Source organism: Canariomyces notabilis (assembly GCF_033297395.1).
Source record: "Canariomyces notabilis strain CBS 508.74 unplaced genomic scaffold N656scaffold_27, whole genome shotgun sequence".
NCBI classification, from domain to species: Eukaryota; Fungi; Ascomycota; class Sordariomycetes; order Sordariales; family Chaetomiaceae; genus Canariomyces; species Canariomyces notabilis.
Genome location: NW_027041849.1, coordinates 111,017 through 134,734, shown reverse-complemented (window position 1 = coordinate 134,734; position 23,718 = coordinate 111,017). Strand labels below are relative to the sequence as shown.

The 23,718-nt window shown below is 54.0% G+C and overlaps 11 protein-coding genes across 11 annotated transcripts; 6 read left to right on the top strand and 5 right to left on the bottom strand.

Annotated features, from left to right (window-relative positions):
• Positions 1-120: 120 nt before the first annotated feature.
• Positions 121-768, bottom strand: N656DRAFT_801202 (HIT-like protein; the record flags this gene model as incomplete). Its single annotated transcript, XM_064818088.1, has 1 exon — positions 121-768. The coding sequence occupies one exon, from the start codon at positions 766-768 to the stop codon at positions 121-123; it is 648 nt and encodes a 215-aa protein (XP_064666648.1).
• Positions 769-1,111: 343 nt separating this feature from the next.
• Positions 1,112-1,632, top strand: N656DRAFT_848024 (uncharacterized protein). The gene is made up of 2 exons (XM_064819288.1): positions 1,112-1,460; positions 1,525-1,632. The coding sequence occupies exons 1-2, from the start codon at positions 1,243-1,245 to the stop codon at positions 1,547-1,549; spliced, it is 243 nt and encodes an 80-aa protein (XP_064666647.1). The 5' UTR covers positions 1,112-1,242; the 3' UTR covers positions 1,550-1,632.
• Positions 1,633-1,681: 49 nt separating this feature from the next.
• N656DRAFT_783374 (uncharacterized protein) lies at positions 1,682-3,200 on the bottom strand. Its single transcript, XM_064815943.1, has 2 exons — positions 3,017-3,200; positions 1,682-2,964 (listed from the first exon to the last, which is right to left on the bottom strand). The coding sequence occupies exons 1-2, from the start codon at positions 3,096-3,098 to the stop codon at positions 1,859-1,861; spliced, it is 1,188 nt and encodes a 395-aa protein (XP_064666646.1). The 5' UTR covers positions 3,099-3,200; the 3' UTR covers positions 1,682-1,858.
• Positions 3,201-3,711: 511 nt separating this feature from the next.
• N656DRAFT_783373 (uncharacterized protein) lies at positions 3,712-5,389 on the top strand. Its single transcript, XM_064815942.1, has one exon. It carries the CDS (start codon positions 3,963-3,965, stop codon positions 5,229-5,231), a length of 1,269 nt encoding a protein of 422 aa, XP_064666645.1. The 5' UTR covers positions 3,712-3,962; the 3' UTR covers positions 5,232-5,389.
• A 1,746-nt stretch (positions 5,390-7,135) lies between these two features.
• N656DRAFT_783370 (uncharacterized protein) lies at positions 7,136-9,905 on the top strand. The gene has a single exon (XM_064815941.1). It carries the CDS (start codon positions 7,225-7,227, stop codon positions 9,409-9,411), a length of 2,187 nt encoding a protein of 728 aa, XP_064666644.1. The 5' UTR covers positions 7,136-7,224; the 3' UTR covers positions 9,412-9,905.
• Positions 9,737-11,674, bottom strand: N656DRAFT_783368 (DEAD-domain-containing protein). The gene is made up of 5 exons (XM_064815940.1): positions 11,385-11,674; positions 10,925-11,331; positions 10,795-10,833; positions 10,168-10,746; positions 9,737-10,109 (listed from the first exon to the last, which is right to left on the bottom strand). The coding sequence occupies exons 1-5, from the start codon at positions 11,592-11,594 to the stop codon at positions 9,863-9,865; spliced, it is 1,482 nt and encodes a 493-aa protein (XP_064666643.1). The 5' UTR covers positions 11,595-11,674; the 3' UTR covers positions 9,737-9,862.
• A 170-nt stretch (positions 11,675-11,844) lies between these two features.
• N656DRAFT_716553 (Brix-domain-containing protein) lies at positions 11,845-13,324 on the top strand (the record flags this gene model as incomplete). Its single annotated transcript, XM_064812139.1, has 2 exons — positions 11,845-12,282; positions 12,338-13,324. The coding sequence occupies 2 exons, from the start codon at positions 11,845-11,847 to the stop codon at positions 13,322-13,324; spliced, it is 1,425 nt and encodes a 474-aa protein (XP_064666642.1).
• Positions 13,325-14,181: 857 nt separating this feature from the next.
• Positions 14,182-14,576, bottom strand: N656DRAFT_771246 (uncharacterized protein; the record flags this gene model as incomplete). The annotated part of the gene is made up of 2 exons (XM_064813843.1): positions 14,182-14,398; positions 14,464-14,576. The coding sequence occupies 2 exons, from the start codon at positions 14,574-14,576 to the stop codon at positions 14,182-14,184; spliced, it is 330 nt and encodes a 109-aa protein (XP_064666641.1).
• Positions 14,577-15,697: 1,121 nt separating this feature from the next.
• On the top strand, positions 15,698-16,507 carry N656DRAFT_354777 (uncharacterized protein). Its single transcript, XM_064809350.1, has 3 exons — positions 15,698-15,758; positions 15,885-16,107; positions 16,166-16,507. The coding sequence occupies exons 2-3, from the start codon at positions 16,095-16,097 to the stop codon at positions 16,465-16,467; spliced, it is 315 nt and encodes a 104-aa protein (XP_064666640.1). The 5' UTR covers positions 15,698-15,758; positions 15,885-16,094; the 3' UTR covers positions 16,468-16,507.
• Positions 16,508-16,553: 46 nt separating this feature from the next.
• Positions 16,554-17,579, bottom strand: N656DRAFT_801194 (uncharacterized protein; the record flags this gene model as incomplete). The annotated part of the gene is made up of 2 exons (XM_064818087.1): positions 16,554-17,117; positions 17,535-17,579. 2 exons carry the CDS (start codon positions 17,577-17,579, stop codon positions 16,554-16,556), a joined length of 609 nt encoding a protein of 202 aa, XP_064666639.1.
• A 3,889-nt stretch (positions 17,580-21,468) lies between these two features.
• On the top strand, positions 21,469-23,482 carry N656DRAFT_354688 (carbohydrate-binding module family 1 protein). Its single transcript, XM_064809349.1, has 5 exons — positions 21,469-21,948; positions 22,013-22,069; positions 22,149-22,281; positions 22,339-22,980; positions 23,032-23,482. Exons 1-5 carry the CDS (start codon positions 21,837-21,839, stop codon positions 23,357-23,359), a joined length of 1,272 nt encoding a protein of 423 aa, XP_064666638.1. The 5' UTR covers positions 21,469-21,836; the 3' UTR covers positions 23,360-23,482.
• Positions 23,483-23,718: the final 236 nt, after the last annotated feature.

Below are 23,718 nucleotides of genomic sequence, written 5' to 3'. Positions count from 1 at the left end.
AGCTTGGTGACACCAAATAGAACTTACTCATAGCCCTGACATATCCCTGTTGTGCCATAACCATGAAGGCGTTCCTCACCGTGAATTGACCCTCGACCCCGACCAGTCAAGAGGCCAAGTTCACAGCTTTGCTCCCCCTTCCCCACAGCCCTCTCTTCTCAAAACCTCAGCCATCTTCTCCCTGATCCGTTCTGCAAGCGCAGCGCCCTCCTCCTCATCCAGGTCGTCCCTCTGGCCCCGTCCAAACATGGTCGCCGTGAACCGCTCGCTCCTCTTGTCCCGCAGCTCGGGCCGGGGAATGATATGGAAATGCATGTGGGGGACGACCTGCGCCGCCGCGGCCCCATTGTTCTGCACCACGTTCCAGTCGCCCACCCCCGTCGCCTCCACCACGGCCGCGGACAGGATCCGCAGGTACCTGCCCAGCTCGGTGGCCTCGTCCGGGGTCGCATCCGTGAGCTTGGCGCGGTGCCGCCGCGGACACAGCAGGACGTGCCCGGCCGAGAGGGGCATGATGTCTAGAAAAGCGACCAGGCACGGGGTGGAGAGCACCATGAAGGTTGCGGGTTGGGGAGAGGTTAGAGAGGGGTTGAGGAGCGGGGAGGAGGACGGGGGTGGACAGGATGGGTCGTACGGGCTATAGGTGGAGGAAATGTGGCAAAAGGGGCACGCCTGGTTATCACTGTCAAAGAGGCCGGGATCGAAGGCAGAAGAGGGGGCTGGGGGAAGGGAGGAAGTGTATTTTTGGGTGCCATTGTAGTTCGGCATGAGTTCGAGGACTGGTACTGCGCGTCCCAAAGCCACTCTTTCCGGAGGAAAATAGGATATTGGTACGAGCAGATTGGGAGATTTGGGGAATGAATGCTTGACAAAACGATGGATGTAGAAGTAGAATATCTACACCAGAGCAAGACGACGGAGCTACAAGATGCTCTTCCTCGGCTCCGGGGAGCTTGGAATTATCCATGTGGATCTTGCCTGCCATCACAGTTTAGCAGCTCGGCAGGCAACTTTCGGCACCTTAGTAAGCTAGCTAAACAGTCACATGACGCTCCCCGAAGCCCCAATTCCCCAACCAGCCTTGGCCCTAGTCTCGAATTCTGCCGTCATCCTCCGCCAAAATTTGCTCCCCCATCTCATTCTCAGATCTCAGCCATCCCCGCCGCTTCCGCAAACCTATCCGGATTTACAAACCACTCTGATCGGAAATCAGACTCACCCAAAACCAAAACCTCGACCATCATGTCTCGCGAGCAGTACCAAGTCCCCACAAACTCGTGGTCCGGCGGCTTTGGCGGAAGCGGTGCCCCCGCGCCGCGCGACTATGCCGGTGACAACAACAACACCACCATGACCTATCTCTGCGGCGACTGCGCGGCCCGGGTGCCGCTCGAGAAGGGTGCGCCTATCAGATGCAACAAGTGTGGCGCACGCGTCTTGTACAAGGAGAGGACGAAGCGGTGAGCATATATAAGATCTGATGAGCGGGAAGATGGATAGGTGTTGACATTTTACTACGTGCAGGATGGTTCAGTTCGAGGCACGATAGCAGGCCACTTGGCTTGCAACGAGACAAGCGTACGGTCGTATCCAACTCTCTTTGCGGGTGTCAAGGCAGAATTTTTCATCGGCGAACAGCAGGCAGCATCTGTTGGGAATCGGCGTTTCGGGAGGCACTTTGATTGGTACATTCAGATATGATTATGGGAGGTCTGCCTCGGATTTTGTCTCTGCTATAGCCAAGAAATGATTATGGTATCACGCCCAAACGCCCATAAATGCTATTCATGCCGAAGCCCCTCGGCCCAAGTCCCTAAGTGCTCTACCATGATGTGCCAGCCCTCCGCTACAGACAGCTCTATCCGCGCTGTGAATAGAGATACTTGGCGAAACTCGCTTCTGTCCCCGTTGACTCCTCCTGGTGGAGCATTGCCGCCTCGTATCTTGCTTGAAGGCCTTCGCGGTCCTCCTCGTCATCAACCTCGTCCTCGCTGTCCTCATCCGGGCTAACGGGATCGATGTCGTCGTCCTGCTTGATATCTGCCACTGCGGTTTTTGACGTCGTGCCGCCCATTGACATATCCTTCATCATCTTCTCGAGTTCCTTCTCCCGCTGCTTCTTCTTGTTCTCTTCCCGCTCGGCCCGCACGCGATCCCGCTCAGGCTGATAGTCCCGTCTAAATTCCTCGGCTTTCTCTTGTACGGCCTCGAAGAACTCGTCGATACCAGTACCATAGAGCGAGCTCACGCTGACCACATTGAGATGAGCGTAAAACTCTTCCAGCATGAGGCTCATACTGTTCAACAAGCTGCCCATATATCCACTGCCCACGCCTTCTCCTCCCTCTTGGCCGCCAAAGGCATTGTTATTCTCATCCTCATTCAGAGCCGCCTGGAAAGCTTCGTAGTCAGTCATCCACTCCTTGGCAAATGTCGCATCCTTCGCGTCGGTCTTGTTAAACACTAGGATCATGGGCAACTTGGTCTTGTAGAGAATGCTGCAGGCATAGAGCATGTTGCTCATGAACGTCGAGGTGGAGCTGGTCCGCGGCGTGTCAATGATATAGGCGATGACTGTGGGAAACGACGAGGCAAGCGAGTCGAGCAAGATGCTTCCTGACGCAGACCACACAAAGACTTCAATCTGCCCCGGGGTGTCGACCAAGATATGCTTGATCGGTTTGCGGCTCGGGTTCTGGGGGTCTGGCGCTGCGCGCTTCTCGAGCAATCCAAGCACCTGATCCACTTTTGTCGCGAAGAGGTTGAGGGATGTCATGATCCCCCCATTTGGCCCGAGATTGTACTCTTCCATCACCTTCTTGTAGTTGACCGAATCACGGATGTCGATATTGCTCTGAAAGGGCGCATGAGTGACTGCCGGGTCGAGGTTGATGACATAGGGTGGTTCTTTCTTGGCGTGTAGATGGGCATTAATTCTTTGCATGAAGGTCGTCTTGCCAGATCCTAGACCCAGAATCAGCGACATCAGTAGATGGAGAGGAGGGATATCACAAACCTGCCATGCCGACGCAGACGATGGTCACAGGTTGGGGCGCTTGCCCTTGCGGCGTGATTGCCGCTGCTGATTCCGATTCCATCCTGCGGAGTGCTTTGATCTGCGATACGTCCTTAAGTCGTGAAAGAATCCGGAGAAGAAGTAGTCTGGACCGCAGACTTCAGATATGCAGCAGAAATTCCATGGTGGGGTCAAAATGCTATCATAGTGGGGCGAAACTGTTCGACTTGTTCGAGGCCCGCAGTAACGGTTTGCGGATCCGCGGGGCTACACAGTATGGCTAACACCTGTTCATACGTACCTAACCGAATGTAGACTAAGTTATGAGTGGAGCCGGTGGGGGAATCCGCTGTCTTGAGAGAGCTTAGGCTAGAACCCGACTCACTGCAGCCTGTCCCCAACGTTTGCACCTGCAGCTGGACAAATATACACGGGCATGCAGTTCCCTTTTTGCAGCACATACCAACCTACCTTAAGGCTGCGCAAAGCGAGACGGATAGCGAAATGTACAGCACTGGAGATTCTCAGAACTCTCACAGAAAGGCCCGAAACAGTTATGGTCTCTCCCAGTGGCCCCGACGAACTGTAGCAGGCTCACGTCATCGTTCTAATAATGTTGCCGTATCGGGGACAAAGACGCTATTAATCCAAATCCTTCTGGGCGGTTGGTGCCCATCCATAGCCACAACCAATAAGTTGTAGCCAGGCCAAACAAATGACCAATGTGTGGCACAATTGCAGATTGACCTCCCAAACAGTACAGTACCCTGGCCCCCGATAATAAGATGGTCAATCTCCCCTGCCCTTCTCACAATTTCTTTCAGCAACAGTTGCTGGTCTAGGTCCTTGCGCAGCGCGATCCAGTGCAATCCCACATTGCCGTCGAGTTCTCTCAACCCAACAGGTATCCAATCCAAGCAATCCGATCAACGGGAATTCTTCCGCCATGTTGCGGAAAAAGGATACCTTTACCGTGATCACGCCCATCCCGGGCTTTATCCCGCGGCAGCTGGCAATCGACATCCTCCACTCCCACTCTGAAGTTATCACTCTGAATCCGCTTGTTCTCGAACATCGTCCCATCCCAGCTCCACAAAATGCTGAAACCGACGAGTACTATTCGACCTGGTATGAAATCACGGAGCGTATCCAGTTCCTACCAGGCATGGGCAGGATGGGCTCGTCGACCATCAAGTTCAACGGCTGCTTCCACAACATGCCGTGGGGCCTCCAGACTCACATCTACGCACCCATGAATGTCGATTTGCGAAACACGTATCGCATCGCCGGCAACCAACCCGGCGTCGAGCCGCCAGAGATCCCAGAGATCGGGTTAAAAGCGCTTGGCGCGCCTTCTGACGGCCTGTACCTGAGGGAGGACATTGAGATCAAGTGCAATGTTACAGTACACAGCTTTGTCAAGTCGCAGATGAAGAAGGCCGGCTCTGAGATGGTGAGACGCATCATCAAGAAGGCCGAACTGCTCGATGCCGGTGTGCTTCAGGCGATGATTGAGGATGGGAAGCTCAAGACGATCAATCCGGCCGACCGAAGCAGCACTTTCAGATCGCCGCTGCCGTCGCCCACTGGACTCGGTGTTCGTTACTCGCCAACCCTTGGCGGGAACTCGCCGCCAATGACGGCGGCTTCGCCAGTCATGCCGTATAACGTTCCCCGCCTACAGTCTGTACGCAGACCCGGCACTGCCGGCAGCGGTTACAATCCTCAGCCAGGCCTCAAAGGCTACAATGATCAGGCGCAAGCCGTACCGCAGGAGCTTCCGGCCGCACCGAATGTGGAAAACCAGATGCCTGTGGAAATGCCGGGGGATTTCTACCATGCGTCCGCTGACCTCCAGCCGGCAAGGATGTCACCCCGACCAATTTCACAATCGCAAATGCATCGGGAATCGCTTGTTGATCCCCCACACTCGAGCCCAAATCCCTCGCTGGGAGGGCAGTGGTCCGCAGGCGGCTCGCGACCTACCTCTTATACTTCAAGTGTTGGGGCCCCGGATAACAAGGGCTTCCCATCTCAACTGGCCCCGCACCAGGAAACAACAGAGGAACACCGGGACGCTCAAAAGGGGGACAGGCGCATGCCTCCTCCATCCAATTATCCCCCGTATAATCCAGCAGATTACGCCAAGGTAGTGCCGCCACAACCTCAGTACGGGCATGGGCAATTGCCCCAGCGGTACAATTACGCGCAGTGAACTGGTTCGCATCTGTTACCGCAACCTTAGGGGCTTCAAGGTAATACTGGATGGCTTTTGATTTATACCCAACGGTCTTGTTTGAAGCTTTGTCTATGTGGGTACAAGAGGATGTTTTGATGTTCGGACGCAGGAGTTTGGAAAGGCTTTCATGATGCTCGATGATCAACTACGAATATAATCTATTTAGATTCACTATTCCATTAGCTATCCTGGAGAAACATGCACTGCTCTCATCATTGGTATGCTCTCTCAAATCTAGGCTTCAATCCGCTGCCCAGCCAAGCCCACGCGAACTCCGCTCCGCGATGCAAGGGGCGGCCATTACCATGCCGAGAGGAGGTTTCTGTCCTGTTTGGATGTCAGCCCAAGCCCAGAAACCTTCGGAACAGGCGAATTCCCTGATGCTTGCATCCGCGACTGGCCGATGCTGTGCTGCCCGGGGTATGCAAGAAACGGAGGCCTGATAACAAAGAGTCCGCTCGATTAGTACTCGGATCTTTGTGCACGTATTTACGCGGAAAAGGAACGGTATGAATGCGATCTTGTACATACAATACATGCCGTTGGCCTATCTTTGTCTCGCAATTCCAAATCGCCGGGTAAGGGCCAGCGTCGGGTCGCGGTACTCGGTTGGTCCCCCAAGAACCCCAGTGAGTAGCTCGGCACCGGATAACCGGGTCTCCGAAGAGGTGGCGGCCCGTTGCCGGGGCTGAGTAAGTTCAGGAGGGGCTTAGAAGAATGATGGATAAGAGAGTGGGTATGGTAACTCGTGTCGTGGTATAGACAAGATGGATAAGAACAAGAAAGAATACAAGACACACCTGAATCTCTGTTGTTGTTCGGTCAATGTCTCCGAGAATTGCCTACCTATCTACCTAGATCTCAAGATCATGGGGACTCTAAAGAGACGTGTACTACTCAATACTCCTGGCAGTATCGCGGTGCTTGAAGTAGAAACAACGACAGAGAATGCTTCACAGATCTGCACAGTAGATGAGACTGTGACAAAGGTTCCAATGGAGTTGAACAGGGAAGCATCTTGTTGCCTGGCGAGCCTGGATACTCCATAACTCTGTGAAAACATTATTCTGTGAGAGCATGTGGCGCAATTCACTACACACGCTCATCCCCTTGCACTCTCTTGCAGGACGGAAGAGCAAGCCATATGCTTGCACACATTTGACTTTTAAATACCTCTGAAAGGCAAATGAAAACCTAAAATGTTATACTTACTGAGCGACGACCTGATAAAGCTATTTGCAATAGTGTAATGAGTACATTCCTAATTCCTTTGCTGCATCTGCCAGGGTGTCTTGAAGAATCAATACAGGCTTATGTAAGCAATGGCAGCCTCGCTCCAATTCCTGACCCTGAGCTTCGCAACGACCGAGCTTTCGGACTGGCATCAACCTACTCAAGGTCATCGATGCGTGCGCAAGATTGATGGCTTCAATACGCTCATTGTATGATGATGGAAATCTGTAAGGTGGCCTACAATTGAAATTTTGTTGTGGGTTATGGTGGATTTGGCTGGGCGTTGAGCCACAAGATACGTATTGCTCTCACAGAATAACGGATTCGGTAACTCTGATATCACTGGAAGCGGGGACTAGCTTAAAATAGCTCGAATGCGCAAAAGAAGCTTGATGGAGCAAAATGACCAGTCTTCTAAAACATTATCATGACATATGCACCGAGCGGTCGACTGCCAGGAAATAATTTGACACTAGGGTAGAAACTGCCAATGCAAAGCCAAAAGGAAGATGGGAAAAACGAGACAGAACAATCTCATCACCGTCGACTTATGGGGCGTCGATTTTACAGCCTTGTGGGTCACACTAGATAAACCTTGTAAGCTAGCTTAATCATCCACCGTAGTGTAACCTACGATAACGTCACCTCACAAGTTTGAACTTTCCAATCTTGGCTTGGCATTTGATTGACAACTTCAGCACTCGCAATCCTACCAGTATCAGTGCCGCAAGCCAGAATGAATAGTCTCGAAGATTTTGAGAAAGCGCTAGCGGCCGAGAAAGCTGAGCGGGACCGCGCAGCCCGGGAGAAAGAAGACAAGCGCGAACGGAGACACAGGCACCATCACCGCGATCACGATGCAGACAGACACAGCCACAGACACAGACACAAAGATCGAGAAAGAGACGAGCATAGGAGCCACGATAGCGATAGGGAACGGCGCTCGCATCACCGATCCAGAGATGATGATTTAGATGAGGACCGGCATCGGCATAAACGGTCGCGCCGTTCCCGGGAAGACGAGGAAGAGGCGCCTAGGGATCGGCGCAGTCCTAGGAATCGGTCCAGGGATGGCTCGAGAGACCGTGTGGTTGGCAACCACGAGAGACGGCGAGGAAAGGACCCCAAGGACCTGAAGCAATCGGACCCAAAGGAGGACCTTCCGTTGCCTGACGAAGAGAAGGCTCCGGACGAAACCGTCCCCCTCGTTCGAGATTCGTGGATGACGGCGCCATCCGCTCTCGACGTAGACTACCTCCACAGGGGGACCAAGAGGAAGAGCCCTTCGCCTGTGAGAGAAGAATCAAAAAGGGTGCTGCACAAGCGAGAGCTGAATACAAGGCTGGCTGAGGTAGGAGACAGCGTTGAGGAACTGGCGCCAATCAAGGCCCGGGAAGTGAACTACAAGTTCGGGGACGAGGGCTCCCAATGGAGGATGACTAAATTGAAAGCGGTTTACACAATTGCCGAGCAGACCGGTCGCTCGGTCGATGATGTTGCGGTGGAGAGATTTGGCAGCTTACAAGACTTTGACGACGCAAGGGAGGAGAAGATGGAACTAGACAGGCGGAAAGTATACGGTGAGGGCTACGTCGGCAAGGAGAAGCCAACAGGCGAACTGTATTCCGAGCGACTTTCCAAGACGCGGCCCGAACCAGCGCGCTCTCCGCCTCCACAACCCGAGCAGGGCTTGGTCATCGAGGACATGATCCAACCAGCTCCCCCAATGGACCAGTCCGCCCTCAACCGGATGCGCGCTCAACTCATGAAAGCGAAGCTGCGCAATGCCCCTGAAGCCGACAAGCTCGAGAAGGAGTACAACGCCGCCATGGCAGCCTTCAAGACCGGAGCCGCCTCGAGCAATGCCATTGTCCTCGACGCCTCCCACAATCGCATGCTAGCCGGCCCTCGAGGCGAAGTCAAAGCCGTGACCAACAAGCGGGGCCTCGAGCGTGGCCAAGTCGAAGCCAACGAAGACATGTCCATCGAGGACATGGTGCGTGAGGAGCGGCGGACACGGGGACAAGCCGGCGGCGAGGGTCTCCGCTTAGCCGAGCGCATCGCCAAAGACGCCAAGTTCGACAATGACCTTGAGTACCTCGACGAAAACGCCGAGAAGCTCGCCCGGAGGGTGCACAAGAACGAAGCCTCGCTTAAAAACGTTGCCGTGGCCGAGTACAAGAAACTCAACCGCATCCTGGACACGTGCCCGCTCTGCTACCACGAGGACCGGGCGCCGCCCCAGAACCAACCCCTCGCCCCCGTCATCTCGCTCGGCACGCGCACCTACCTCTCCCTGCCCACAGCGCCGGAGCTGACGGGCGCCGAGGGCGGCGCCGTCATCGTCCCGCTGTCCCACCGCACCAACCTGCTCGAGTGCGACGACGACGAGTGGGAGGAGATGCGCAACTTCATGAAGGCCCTGACGCGCCTGTACCACGAGCAGGGGCGCGAGATTCTTTTCTATGAGAACGCGGCCGCGGCGCACCGGCGTCGCCTGCACGCCGCTCTCGTCGCCGTCCCCATTCCTTATGAGTTGGGCGACACGGCCCCGGTCTTTTTTCGCGAGGCCATGCTGTCGGCCGATGAGGAGTGGTCCCAGCACAAGAAGATCATTGATACCGCCAAGAAGGCCCGCGAGGGGCTGGGCAAGCTGGCGTTTCGTCGGAGTTTGGCGAAGGAGATGCCCTACTTTCATGTGTGGTTTAATCTGGATGGGGGGTTAGGCCACGTAGTGGAGGATGAGGACCGGTGGCCAAAGGGGGATTTGTTTGCGAGGGAGGTTATTGGGGGCATGCTGGATACCGAGCCGGACGTGATTAAGCGGCAGGGGAAGTGGACGAGGAATGACGAGCGGGTGGACGGGTTCAAGAAGCGGTGGAGGAAGTTTGATTGGACTAGGGTACTGACGGAGGGCGGGTGAATGGAGGCCAGTGGGCGTGTCAGTGTTGGAGAGTTGTACATATCCGACGCCGTTGACCAAGCGTTAGCACCTCAGTTTCCGTTGTGAAAGGCAACTGCTGTAATGAACACTTGGCCGGTTCTTTGATACATGAGGTGGGCGATGGGCGGGGGTATATAGGCATGTGTAAGGCGGCAGGTCTTCAACAGGAACCACTACACCTTCAACGGCGTTGTGGTGTAACGGTTCCAGCGCAGGCGTTGAGAAAATCCCTGGACAGGCTCTGGTTGACGAAAGACTGTCCCGGACTTCTGCCCAGGCTCGAACGTCTGCTTCTCTTTTTGGGTTCGATTCCTCGATCAATCACGCTTTTTTTCTGTTTACTCACGTACTTTACTTACACCGCCCACTCGCATATCGTTATAGAGCCGCCCAATCTTCATTCTGGTCAACGACTATCCTTCTTCTACGATTATCCCTCTTCGGCGTCCATATCATCCCTGTTTGTCCCTGGCGCTCCCCGTTTCCGGCCCTTGCCGCCCTTCAGCACCGAGCCCTTCTTGCCACGGTCCTCAATCAAAGCCTTCATCTCGTTTTTGGCATGCCTCTGCGCCTCCTCGACACGCGGCTTGAACACCATGACCTCATCCTTCTCTAGGGAATATTCCTTGAGCTTTGTCCCCAGCGCCGCTTCGATGCGCAACCAGATTTCGAGATCGCTTCATCAGGGTTAGATTTTGCGGGCGACAAACTTTCTGTGTTCGGGTAAGGACTTACTATTGCGTGACAATACTTATCGCATGCCCCGATTTGCCGGCACGAGCGGTACGGCCGACACGATGCACGTATGTTTTGGAGTCCTGCGGCAGGTCAAAGTTGAGGACACAATCCACGTTGGGGATATCGAGACCACGTGCGGCCACGTCCGTGGCCACGAGAATCTCGCGGGAACCGGCACGGAACTTGTTGAGAGCACCAAGACGGGCTGATTGGGAGAGCCCGCCGTGAAGGGGAATTGCACCCATGCCGAGCGTGCGGAGGAGGATGGCGATTCTCTGTGTCTCGAGAACCGTCCGTGTGAAGATGATGATAGTCTTCCCAGCGAACTCGTTGCACAGGTATATCAGGTAAGTGTCCTTGTGCATGTGGGGGATGAAAATGTAGTTCTGAACCAGTGTCGATACCGTCTGGTACTTGGACGATGAAATGCTGATTTTGAGAGGGTCGCGAAGACTGGCCCTCTGCAAACTCTCGACTTTGCTGGACATCGTGGCAGAAAATAAGAATGTCCTCCGTTCTCTCGGGAGGAATTTGAGGATCTTTTCAAGAATTGGCCCAAAGTCCATGTCAAGTAGGCTAACCGTTGTTAGAATGACGTTTAAGGCTGCGAAAGGGGTGGCATACCGATCAGCTTCGTCCATGACCAGATAGCGAAGGTTGCGTCTATTGTGCCAGAAGTAAGTATGATGCTTTTGACAAATCGAATCCAAGTGCTCTGCGCCGGTCGGGCTGACCAAGACTGGGCGCAACTTACAAGCTGAAGCCCTTCGTCTTCTCCAGGTGATCTAACAACCGACCAGGGGTCGCAACAACTACATGGGGCTTCTTCCCGAGCGCAATGGCTTGTTGTACCATGTCCAGACCACCGAGTATAAGAGCACATCGAAGCGATATTAGGGATCCAAGCGCTTCGAACGCCTGCGCAATCTGGGCGGCAAGCTCTCTTGTGGGCGCGAGAACCAAGGCGAAGAGGGGCTGAGGTTTGTCGAGGAGAGCTTGGAGAATCGGGAGCGCAAACGCAGCCGTTTTGCCGCTTCCAGTCTCAGCAATACCAATGATATCTCTGTTCTGCAGGGCAAGGGGGATTGCCTGTTCTTGAATCGGGGTTGGCCTCTTGTATCCGAGCTTGTCGCAGGCGTCGCAAAGTGAGTCGACGATCCCCTGCCCTCCATGTCAGTATTGCTCGCCTCGGAAGCCATATATAGGTCCCATACTAGGTCGGCAAATGACTTGGGAGCAGCATCCCCGGTTTCTTGCTTAGGACCATTGTCAAGGGTGGCAGAGTCGGCATCGGAGGTCGACGGTGGTGATGGATCTTTGGGCTTTGGAGCGGGCTTGGTCTTCGATTGGGTAGTTCGTGCCTCGGGAGAGTCACCTCCCGTAGCTCCGGAGTCGTGGGATATTTTTCTGCGTTTGGTTGACATTCTGGCTGTGATTTATAGGTCGATCTTCTGCTCTGAAATGTTTTTGGTCGTCTCGAGGTCGTGAACTTGGACGATGGAAGCCAAGGGTTGCGCCAAAATTCGGGCTTATCAAGTGGGGAGCATGCACGATAAGAACTGCCCCACCGAAATTTTCGCCGACACCTTGTCGACCGGCAATTGGCCCTGGAGCTTCAACTGCAGACCATCTTAAACCATCTCAACACCAGATGATCCCAAGCCGTCGACTACCATGGCGAGACGACGTACAAAAAAGAGAACCCATGTCGGCGCAAACAACCCGGCAACCCCGGCTGCCGTCAATGGCCATGCCAATCCGCGGGACCCCAAGAGCATGGTGATTCGAATTGGTGCTGGCGAGGTTGGAACCAGCGTCAGCCAGTTGGCCGCCGATGTTCGTCGAGTGATGGAGCCCGGGACCGCGTCGCGTCTCAAAGAGCGGAAGGCAAATAGGCTACGAGATTATGTTACGATGTGCGGCCCGCTTGGAGTAACTCACCTCCTTTTGTTTTCGCGATCCTCATCGGGAAACACCAACCTGCGACTGGCCGTGGCGCCCCGTGGTCCTACATTTCACTTCAGGGTCGAAAAGTATTCTCTGACGAAGGATGTCCGGAGGGCACAGAGGCATCCTAAAGGAGGCGGCAAAGAATTTATAACACCGCCCTTGGTTAGAAGCCCCCAATATATCCCGCGCTCTGCTTCTAAGCTGACCATCGCCGTAGCTAGTCATGAATAACTTCACCAATCCTTCCTCCGACGCGAATTCAAAAGTCCCTAGACATCTTGAGTCCCTCACCACTACCGCCTTCCAATCACTCTTCCCACCAATCAACCCCCAGACAACGCCGCTCAAGTCGATTAGGAGAGTGTTGCTCCTGAACCGAGAGCAGTCCCCCGAAGACGACGGAACATTCATCTTGAATTTCAGGCATTACGCCATTACCACTAAAGCGGTGGGACTGTCGAAGCCGCTGAGGCGGCTCAACGCTGCCGAGAAGCTGCTCAAATCCAAAAAGGGGAAGAAGGGTGGTCTTCCAAACCTTGGAAATCTACAAGACATATCCGAGTTTATGATTGGCGGAGAGAACGGGGATGGGTACCAGACCGACGGGACAAGCGGTAGCGAGCCTGAGACGGATGCTGAAGTCGAAGTTCTCGAGACGACCACGAAGAAGGTCCACAGCGGCAAGCCCAGAGCTACTGGGAAACAAGACAGTGACGATGAAGATGCCGGCGCCAACGACAATGTCGAGCGACGCGCGGTGAAGTTAGTAGAGCTGGGACCGCGCATGCGGCTGCGCATGACCAAGGTGGAGGAAGGGCTCTGCTCGGGCAAGGTCATGTGGCATGAGTACGTTCACAAGACGAAGGAGGAGATCAGGGAGCTGGAAAAGAGATGGGAGCAGCGCAAGAAGGAAAAGGAGGCCCGCAAGAAGCAGCAAAAGGAGAACGTGGAGAAGAAACGCAAGGCGAAGGAGGCCAATAAAAAGTCGGGTGGCACCGAGGGAGACAAAGATGATGACGAGATGGATATCGACGACTACGACAGCGACATGTACGACGAGGACGCGTTTGACAGTGAAGGGCTCGAGGGTGATGCTGAAGAGCAAGTCAATGCCAAGATGGAAGAGGACGGAGATTGGGAGAGCGAGGAAGAAGAGATTGCCAAGGGCAACAAAAGTTCCAAGAAGAAAGCTCTCAAGAGCTGAAACCAAACAATTGTCTGAGTATCTCGGCACCGTTTGAGCCAGTCTGTCAAAGGTTTCAAGGCACTGTGACCCTGCTTTCACGATCTCGCCAAGGCACTCATTGAACCGGACTGCAGTAGGATATAGTGCATTAGGCATCTGTGTAGCGGATGCATGGCAGCAGTGTCTCTACGAAACAGCGCTGTAAATGTCCCAGGGCATTTCGGACTCTCAGAATGGATGCATGTCTCACTAGGTCCTCCCGAGTAACTGCCCATGATTGGGCTGAGAGGACTGACATGGTGTTCATATGTTACACAGCAGAAGCTTGGCAAGATCTCTCATTGTACTGTACATACCTAAAGCCGTTATCTTGGCCACTCTGTCTTGAGTTCTACGCATCGATAGCCATACAGATTCAATTTGCTGGCCGGCTGTTTCCGCATCGTCGATAAAATGAACTGGTGTCCAAGACAGATAGTCTCCAAGCAATGCCTACGGTTTCAGTGGATACTTCGTGTCCGCCGGAGGCCAAATAAACGGCCGCCTATTTCCGACGGTCGACTGTTTCGTGCAGTTGAGTTTTTGCGCTATTGGTAGACACAAGATGAGTGGTCATTAATACCGTAAACATGAGAAGAGATCTTCCTTTCCCCGTATCCCGACTTCTGAACCCCCTGGTTCCCACATGCGATCACGCATCGTCCCTCAAGCCCCTTATGCAAACAGAACACTGACAGCCGTAGAAGCAGCCAGCAGACCCGACCAACAAACACCTAACGCCGCCCAACGCCATTTCCCCCTTGTAAGAATGCCGGATATCAATGATGCTTAAATAAAATCAACAATTGGCCAAAACAATCAGGCCACGGGACTGTTCATGAATCGCTCCGTTGTTGGGCCTCATAGACTTTGATGGCCCTCTCCAGCTCCTCCAGGCTGCTCCGGTCACCGTAGGCATCGGCCAAGGCAGCGTTCCTGCGCCGCCTCTCGGCCTCGGCCTGCTCGGCTGCTGCGAGGCGCTGCGAGCCCTGTGCTTCGCGGTAGCTCGCGATGCCGTAGCCCGCGCCAACGACGGCTACGAGGGGAGGGACCCTGGGTTGAAAGTGGGAAGGTTAGATGGGTTCTATTTCAGAGCCCTCTAATGTAAACAAACATACCATTTTATGCTCTTCATTCCGTTGCGAGAGGCGTTGTGTAGATAGGGGAGGTAGCTCGGATGAACACGTGCCGAGGTCGAGAGGGGGCGGGAGGGTGGTTGTTGGCGGTTCATTTTGAGTTTGAGATCGATTGTAGTGATGGTGATGGTATTAGGCCAGCCAGATCCACGGAGGTGAACTAATCACGTCTCGTTTCCCGAAGTGTAGGTTGTTGATAATTGTTGGCTTTAAATGACAGCAAGTGGAGATCCAAAGTACGGAGTAGTGCCCCGGAGATCGGTTCGGCCTCGGCTAAGGGAGAAGATAAGTGACGAAACAGAGCTCGGAGAACTGGAAGTTAAAGTTCAAGGACGCTGCGTGCCAGAAATGGAAAGATTCGGGGGGATTCCTCCCTCAAACGTGAAAAAAGAATGTATGACAGTTTAGAACTGCCGCCAGGCTGCCTGAGTCGGCTCACACAGCTGAGCGTCGGCTCATAAACGCAGGTTGTAAAGCATATGCATCGCATGCATCCCACCACAGAAGGGGAACTGCTTCGGCAGGTGGCGCCAGAGGTGGCCTGCAAGTGGTGCGGTAGTGGTTCCAGGTCGAGCCACAAACTGTGGGGTAACAGCGGGGTTTTAGGCGGGAGTGGAGCAGGGCTTGGCGTTACGGGCAATGCCGCTTCCCGGTTTGGGCGGGGCGAACTTCCCCAGATTTCCAGATTTCCAACGTTTTGTCTGGCTGCCGGCCCTCTCCGTTGGACCTGGTGGCCGTGTCTGGGGCCTGCGTTGACTACCTATTTGTTGTGTCGATCTGACATTTCCCATGAACCCATCGATGGGCGGCAGCCATTTAATCAGCCTGCTAGACCAATGTGTGGTGGATTGGGGAATCTGTTTGATAATTGATTTCTCACTTCCAACTTGGCAACTTGCTTGCGAAGTGTCCTCTGATCTTATCGTTCTCACCACTGCCAACATCCATACCTATCCGGACGGGGGATATCAAATTCCTCGCCCGTCGACACAGTACACAGCATGACTTACCCCTCAAGATGTTATGGGTATCACACCTACACTACCTGTACTCATGGACAGTGACAGGGAATACGACACCATTAACATTAGGCATCAACGCCGTGTGGAACCAGTCGCGACACACCTTCACAGCATTCGAGCGGCGATCATCATGCTCGACGCTAGTAAACTAAGCATCCGGCTCTCTTGCCTTGATTCCTGTGCCTGCGATTCGTGCAACCGAGCGGGCATCTACCTCAAGTCTCAAGATTGCAGACATTGGTAACTGCGTTGGAAGCATGGAGATATCCCCAGATAGCCAGTGGCAGATCCTATCCTATCTTATTATCTCGACCTTGAGTCAAACATGTCAGTCCGATGGGATTGAAGATACTAACGACATAGTCGTTGCAATTTACATAGGGTACTCTCAGACAGACCCCACGTCCTACCTACGGCTATCTCAAGCTTCACCTTGAGGGAACATGAAAGATGCGGCACGCACTGCTGTGACGACGATGACGTGGGCGAAGATTCGATCCGAGACACCCATTATGCCAACAGGTTCACCAGAGAACATACCGGAAAATATCTCAGCATTGTTTCCACAAGAAACCGGCTACTAGAGGACTTATGTCAACTATCGGCAAGCCTTCGTGCCTATTTTAATTTGAGAGGATCGAACAAGTGACAAATATCCGAAGTCTTCACCATTGACCCGATGCGGCCCGCGGCTCATGTCGTCCTCTGGCTTCAAGCCATGAATGGACCGACAGAGAAGCCAGCATGGATGCCTTTTATCATGACTGACAGTACCAGGATAGAAGCAGAGGCGCACACATCAATACCAGACAACCAACGTCGTCACTTGTCAGAAAAAAAGGGGGCGAGATCAAGTACTTATGTACGCAGCAAAAGCGCGAAACAGGCCTCCTCTCAACTTGAACAAATCCGACTCCCGTCCCATCTACCTCCAGCTCCTACTATCATCCACTCGCCAACCTAGTCGAGGTAGTCACGGTCGAGTTCCTGACCCATACGCCATCGCCATCGATGCAACGTATCAAGCCCTCCTGCTTGGGCACTTAGTTGTCAGTCGGCGGCCGCGGCACCAGGGTGAAAGTTGGGGCGGGCCTGGTCGGCGCCGGAACACGGGTTGGAGCCGTGGTGGGTCTGGGAGACCGGGTCGGGGGAGCTCGTGTTGGGGTGGGCCGGGGAGAGCGGGTGGGACGTGGCGACCGTGTTGGGGTAGGCCTGGGAGAACGGGTCGGAGCCGTGGTCGGCCGTGGCGACCGCGTAGGCGTCGGCCTGGGAGAGCGAGTGGGAGCCGTAGTAGGCCGAGGCGAGCGTGTTGGGGTAGGCCTGGGAGACCGAGTCGGGGGAACTCGTGTCGGGGTAGGCCGAGGAGAGCGGGTCGGGGCCGTGGTTGGCCGAGTGGCCCGCGTCGTGGTAGGACGGGGAGCACGAGTCGGGGTCGAGGTCGGCCGGGGGGGCCTCGTCGCGGTAGGTCGCGGGGGTAGGGGTGGGCCCGATGGGGTTACAGTCGGCCTCGGAGCCCGGGTAGCGGTAACCGACCTCGTAGGGCGAGGACGGCGGGTGACCGTGGGACGAGGAGCGGTCGGGGTCGGGGGCACGACCGTCGGGCGCGGGGTGCGGCTGCGAGTAGCCGTGGGAGCAACCACGGCTCCTCCATCGCCCTGGGCAACGGGAACGGCGACGGCTTGCTGGATTGCAGCGGCCGCAGCAAAGAGAGCGAAGAGAATCCGAGTCATGTTGGCGGGTTCTTGATAGAGTCTCAAGTCAGGGCAGCGGTGACTGACGCGGATCAAAAACTGATGGACGCCTTCGGCCAATACCCCTCGCTGGCGCTTTATATGCCCAGATGATGTCCTTATCTTACCACCGTGGAGTCTAGATGGCTCTTGGACTCTTCCGGCTCAGGGGTAATGCGCATGTTCGGCGCATTGCATATATTGATGGCACATGCGGGGTGGGCAGGCGAAGGTGGATTGTTGATGGCGATTCTGAGACTGCAACCCAACACAGCGGTCGATGAGGTCGTCCTCAAATCACCTCATTCTGCTCCTTGGCCTGATAGTCGTGAGTCTCATCAGCCATGGTGATGGCGTCAAGCCTGGGCCTCTCCAAGTGGAGCGCATGGGGAAGATTCTCGCAAGCGACTCAATATAGACGGAACCGAATATACCTTGAACAAGCACGGCTGGAGATTGAGTTTCAATATGGAATTCAAGAGACCGTAGCGTCGTTCCCGGTAAATGTTCAATTTCCAGAGCCGTCTCTATTTTTCCGCCCAACGAGATGCTCAGGACCGTTCAAGGTTGATGTCGCGATTCGCGGAGATCATCATTAGATGCAAATAGCCGGTTCGCTGTCCTGGCTTCTATGCCCACGCTGATCGCTTCAATGTTCTCGACTTCTTTAGTAGTTCCAAGGACCCGGTCAACCGACCGGGTGTAGACACCTCGCTAATTAGGTACACAGTATTTGTTGCTATCATCCCAAACCTGTTTGTTGACTTTAACCTTCACTAGCAGGGCCTAAGATGTCGCCGTTTCGAATGCCCACGGCCCGTCCATCCCGGGATCTTGGCTCACGCTTAGCCTCTCAAGTGCCGGTAACGACTGTAACGCTCGGGATTCTCTCCAGTTTAGGTCCGGGGGAGTCTAGACCGTGAGGCTGGATGTGTGGAGCTATTGCAACTGCAGTATATGAGGTCGACGTAAGCTCGCCTAGGATCATGGATGCTGAACGATGGGTATAGGTACCTTACTATATCTACCACTGGTAGTGTCAACTCACCTCATAAAGTACTAGATGAGGGACTTCTAAGAAGTCAAGCTTTTTCCCATATAGCCACCAGACTTTTACCATCTTGGAACTCTACTGACTTGCGGGGTAGTACCTAGGTAAGGTAGGTAGGTACTTGCAACTGTAACCGTAGAAAGGCTTGGAGGGTGTGGTGGTGAAACTGGCTAAGCTTTGGGGCTCACCCTCCCTCTCTTGACCTAGCCGGGTGGCCACAGGGAGGCATAGCACTCTGTGATGTACTTACACTAGCCAGGTAACTGTCGTGAGTGATTTGATTCCCCTCAAGGTTAAGAACAACACTGGCATACAAATACAGTATGCTGCAGCATTGAGTGGAGATGTCGCCGTGATGTTTCCACAGCGTCGGGACTGGACATTATACATGTACAATGCATGTCGTCCAAGAATAGCAGCAGCACGATTTTGATATTATGTCGATGCAAGTCGTCTAATGAGAAGCGGGTAAATTTTGACGATCCTCGCAAGGCTAAATACCAGGGACAGATGGCCAAGGGGGAGGCAAGGGGAAGATATATTGTTGCGCCAAACATCCCGAGAACCTTTGTGGAGATTGGAGGAAGCCAAAGCAGGTGCCCGGAGACTGTACGGTGAGTGGCTCATGTCGGTCAATGGTCCCGAGTGAGCATAGGAAGCCTGTTGTGCCGGTAAACGGTTGCACGTCACTGCAGTCAATGAAAGGAGACTCGCTACTAGTACGGATGAGAAATGGAGAATCAACAGGAAGATTCAGGTAGATCCCGAGCGCCGCTGTCACCTTAACACATAGTAGTCATTGCTCGAATAGATATACATGGGATATAGCAAGCTGGGCAATCGCATGCAGTAATAAGGACAAGTACGAGTAGGTATACTCCCGTCTGTAGGTCGCACATATCCATGGATCATATTGCCCATCATGATCTGGAGTTAGGATTGTTGGTGTCATCCGTCTCTTTCCCAGATGCTTCAAGTTATCGCAAATCCATGCAATGGGTGCTCCCATTGTTATAGTCTTTCCATACACTATCTGACTCCCTGAGTAGGTATGGTTTGGAGTAGACAAGCCTGGTGCTCGACATGGAGCGACTCCATGTCGAACCAATAACATGGAGGTAAACCGAAGACACTTCACACTGTTCACAGACTGGAATCAAGCACTGCAGTTTTGAGAATCCACAACAGAATATGCTGGTCGTTGAAAGACAGTAGGTGTCTGAGCGAGTATCTCGCAAAAGCATGGGAACTAATTCAGGGAGATCTGCTTATAACTTGATTGCCTTCATTGCTGGCAGCGAGATGTTCCGACTTCCGAGTCGATATCTACCTAGGTACCTGACTTAGTCCTAACCGCTACCACTGGCAGCTGGCAAGTCAAACCTCGGACCTATACTACAACATCGCCGCCCCAAATCCAACCAAAACAAGTCGGCTGGTTCTTACTAGCGAGGAGTATTCGGAGGTCACTAATAGTACTAACTCCTTTGCTGTTGACCGAACACTATATGTGACCTGCTAAGGTACTAGGTAGGTACCGTAGGTACCTACGCACAGCGGGATGTATGGTGTATAGAGTCCGTCTCAATAGTATAGGTGTGACTTTGGTCAGCTAAGGTACCTTAAAGATACTCAAGCAGTAGGCACGTTGGCAGTAGACTCCTTAAGCTACATTCTGATACGTGCTAGATAGTAGATACCTTAGTCTTGAATGGAATAAGGGTACCTAGCTATCGGAGTCGTCTAAGATTTCATGTTCCAATGGAGGGTAACAGTGCCATGGATACCTCCATCACATTGGTTCCTAGACCAGGTTCCCTACCGTGAGCCATAAGGTAGCTCTGAGATGCGGGAAGCCCTGTTGTCTGTTGAATCAAATGATCCGGACCTTGGGGTGATAACTACCTACCTACCCCCTATTGACGTTGACCGATGTTGAATGGGAAGGAGGAACCTGGTGCAGACCTGTAAGGTATTTATTGGGGCACTGGGCTTTGCTCTTCAACCCTCGATGAATCATGAACCCTCCAACCGTCTACAATCAACACACCCAGTCTTTGGTTTGGTGCCAGTGTGCAACGGCACCCACAGTATTATGAAGCATTTTCAAGACCCGCAATCGCTCTTGGTGGAGGTCAACTGGAATGATTTCAGTTTGCTTTCAAGTTTCCCACTTGCATCCAGCCCTTTTTCTTTCCCTACTAGTATGCGAGGTAACGTTGCTCTCCTCGCCTGGAACTTTGTGCCTTGTTAAGCCAAGAAAGGCAAGATGATTCAGTTGCATCCCAACTGGCAAAGACCTTTCAGATAAGAGACATGGTCCTGTTGCGTCCCGTCGGACAGGGTCACAACCGCCACCCCCCGTGCTCTCACCCCAACTGTCTTTGCTATGTGAGCATCTCTGTGTGATCTTGATGCCACGCGACCGTCATTATAACGTTACGGCGGCGGCGCGTGCGCATTGGTTCCAACTTCCAAACATGTTGCGTCCTGCCTTAGCGGTTCAACAGCTGCTATTCCCCAACAGGAAGCTCCAAGATCTTCATGCAAGGGCGCACCTCAAGAGGGGTCATGACGGCACGGCCATCATGATTGGCGCCACAAACCAGGTCACACAATTCATGTTGAGTCTTCAACCCCTCCTGGCACCGCAGTGGCTGACATGTGTTCGGGGTCCAACCGAAAAAGGCCCCGGCGAGGCTCTATCGCTTATCTCGAACAAAACGGCTGAGCTGAAGCTCCGAAGCCCAGCGGCTGGAGATGCACCATTCGATCATTTCCATGGCACCAGGCAGGGGTGTTGCCATGGGCTTTAATGCCCTTCTCGAACAAAATCTGTACCCCTTGCGCCGAGAATACGGCCCATCAAGGGCAGGTATGCCCTTCTAAAAAGATTGCCAAAGTGTGTATCACTCTGTCAATTTGATCTGGCCTTCAACGCCTGCTCCGAGTGGCGTTGAGCACCACATGCACAACAACGATGACACGCGACCAGTCCAACAGAGCGTCAGACACTTGCAAGACATGGCCATCATGTCCTGCTGCACCGCTGGGAAAAACAATGTTTTCCTTCAGTCACGGCCAGTGTCCCATGAACCGGACATGGACCGACCAGTAGCATTGGGCCGAGGGATGGGGTCTGGTCTGGTCACGGTCACATTCACGATTGCACTTGATAACGTGGTCAAGCCTTAGGTAGAGTGTGGTCTCCTTTCTCCCCCGCTCCTCGGCCGGAAGGTGTGCACATTCACAACGTCAACGTCCGAGTCACGGCACCGGTCCAACCGTCAACGGTAGTCATGTCCTGTTTCGATTGGATGCCCAGAGCCCGGGACTGCAGTCTTGATGAAATGGAAGTTTCAAAAGCAGCAGTATAACCAAGTTTTCTGCTTGGGTCCGAGAATATCCAGCGGGGATATCACGGAATGATAGGCCGCTAGTCGAGGACGGTGAAAGGTTAAAGAGATACTATTCTCCCCGATTCGCCCAATCGTCCTTGACCCTGAGGAGCTAGCACTGAGGATCCAGGCTGGAACATCGTCGATCTCCCTAATGGCTTCTGCTATTTTCCGCATTGCCGCTCTATGGGCGTTGGGCGCTTTTCTTCCCAGGGCATTTGCCGGTTTCGATCCTGGAGCCTCTAACAACATTGCTATATACTGGGGTACGCAATAGCCAGCGGCTATGAGTTCTCAGACACGTACTAACGCTAGGATACCTATATTCAGGTCAGAACTCTATCAACCGCGCCGGCGGGCAGCAGCGTCTTGCGACTTACTGCTCCAGTATGTGGCGCTCGTCAATAACCACCTCCATGTCACCACGGGCAGGGCAACGAACCTGAATGGACTGACATTGCTTCAGATTCCCCTGTCAATATAATCCCACTCGCGTTTCTTCACGTCATCAAGAATCCAACCTCGCTCAACTTTGCCAATGCCGGCGACAACTGCACTACCTTTGAGGGCACCCAGCTCCTCCGCTGTCCTGAGATAGAGTTGGGATCATCCTCTTCGGCCCCCTGAAGAGCAGCAACTAACCCGTGCCTTGCCAGAGAGGACATACAGTTCTGCCAATCACTCAACAAAACCATCCTCCTCTCCATCGGCGGCGCGACCTACACCGAAGGCGGCTTTGCCTCGCCGGAGGAGGCCATCACATGGGCCAACAGGCTGTGGGCCATGTTCGGCCCGCCCCCCGCTGCCCCGCCGTCGGCGGACATCCTGCGCCCGTTCGGCTCGGCGGTCATCGACGGCTTTGACATGGACTTTGAGGCCACGTCCAGCAACATGGAGCCGTTTGCGGCCGCCCTGAGGCGGCTCATGGACGATTCGGCCGCCGGGGAGACTCCGAGCCGGCGCTACCTCTTGTCGGCGGCGCCCCAGTGCCCCTTCCCCGACCACGCCATGGGCGCCATGCTGGACGCTGTTGGGTTTGACTTTGTGGCTGTGCAGTTCTACAACAACTACTGCGGCGCCCCGAGTTATGTGCCGGGGGCCCCAGCGCAGAACAACTTCAACTTTGGCACCTGGGACCAGTGGGCCAGGACGGCAAGCGTGAACCGCAAGGTCAAGGTCTTGCTCGGCTTACCGGCCAGCCCGTCGGCTGCGGGGACTGGTTATGTTAGCGGAGAGCAGCTGAGGCAGGTGATTGCATATGCGAGAGGGTATGGCAGTTTTGGGGGGGTTATGGCTTGGTAAGTACAAGATCCGATTTGCAGGGGCTAGATGGACTCATTGGGGGTGAGGTGGCTAATGTTTGGTGACAGGGACATGTCGCAGGCCTATGGCAACCCGGGATTTCTGGAGGGTATAAGATCAGCTCTCGGAGTCCCCCTTCCACCCATTACCACCGTGACGACCACCTCGACTAGGACAAGTCAGGTCCCGACCACGACTCTATCGACAAGCACTGTGACACTTACGAAAACTACATCGACAAATGGTCCAACACCAACCGGACCACTGGTTCCGCAATGGGGACAGTGCGGTGGCATGGGATACAATGGACCGACTCAGTGCCAGCCGCCATTCACCTGCGTGTACTTGGGCGATTGGTGGTCGCACTGCGCTTAGCGCATAAGTCCAAGAGGCACATTGTTGGGCAGGGGCCGAGGGCGTCTAACTAAGGCTGGTCAAGTGTGTTTCGATGAGCGATGATCAGTGGTCGATTCGATGACTCCAATTTCCGATCCCTAAGGTAATCGGCAATTTTTTGGCTTTTTGTGTATATGAATGGAGAATACAGATCCTCAATCCAAATAGCCATCACCAGCAACGATATAACGGCTTTGGACGAGACATGGGCCGGAGTATTGTGGTCAGAGAACTGCCGTGAATACTGATGATTTGGACGCACTGTCAGGTGTAAGTAGTCGGTATTCTGGACACTGGAGTGCTAATCGAATTGGAACTTTGAAACCATGAACAGGGAA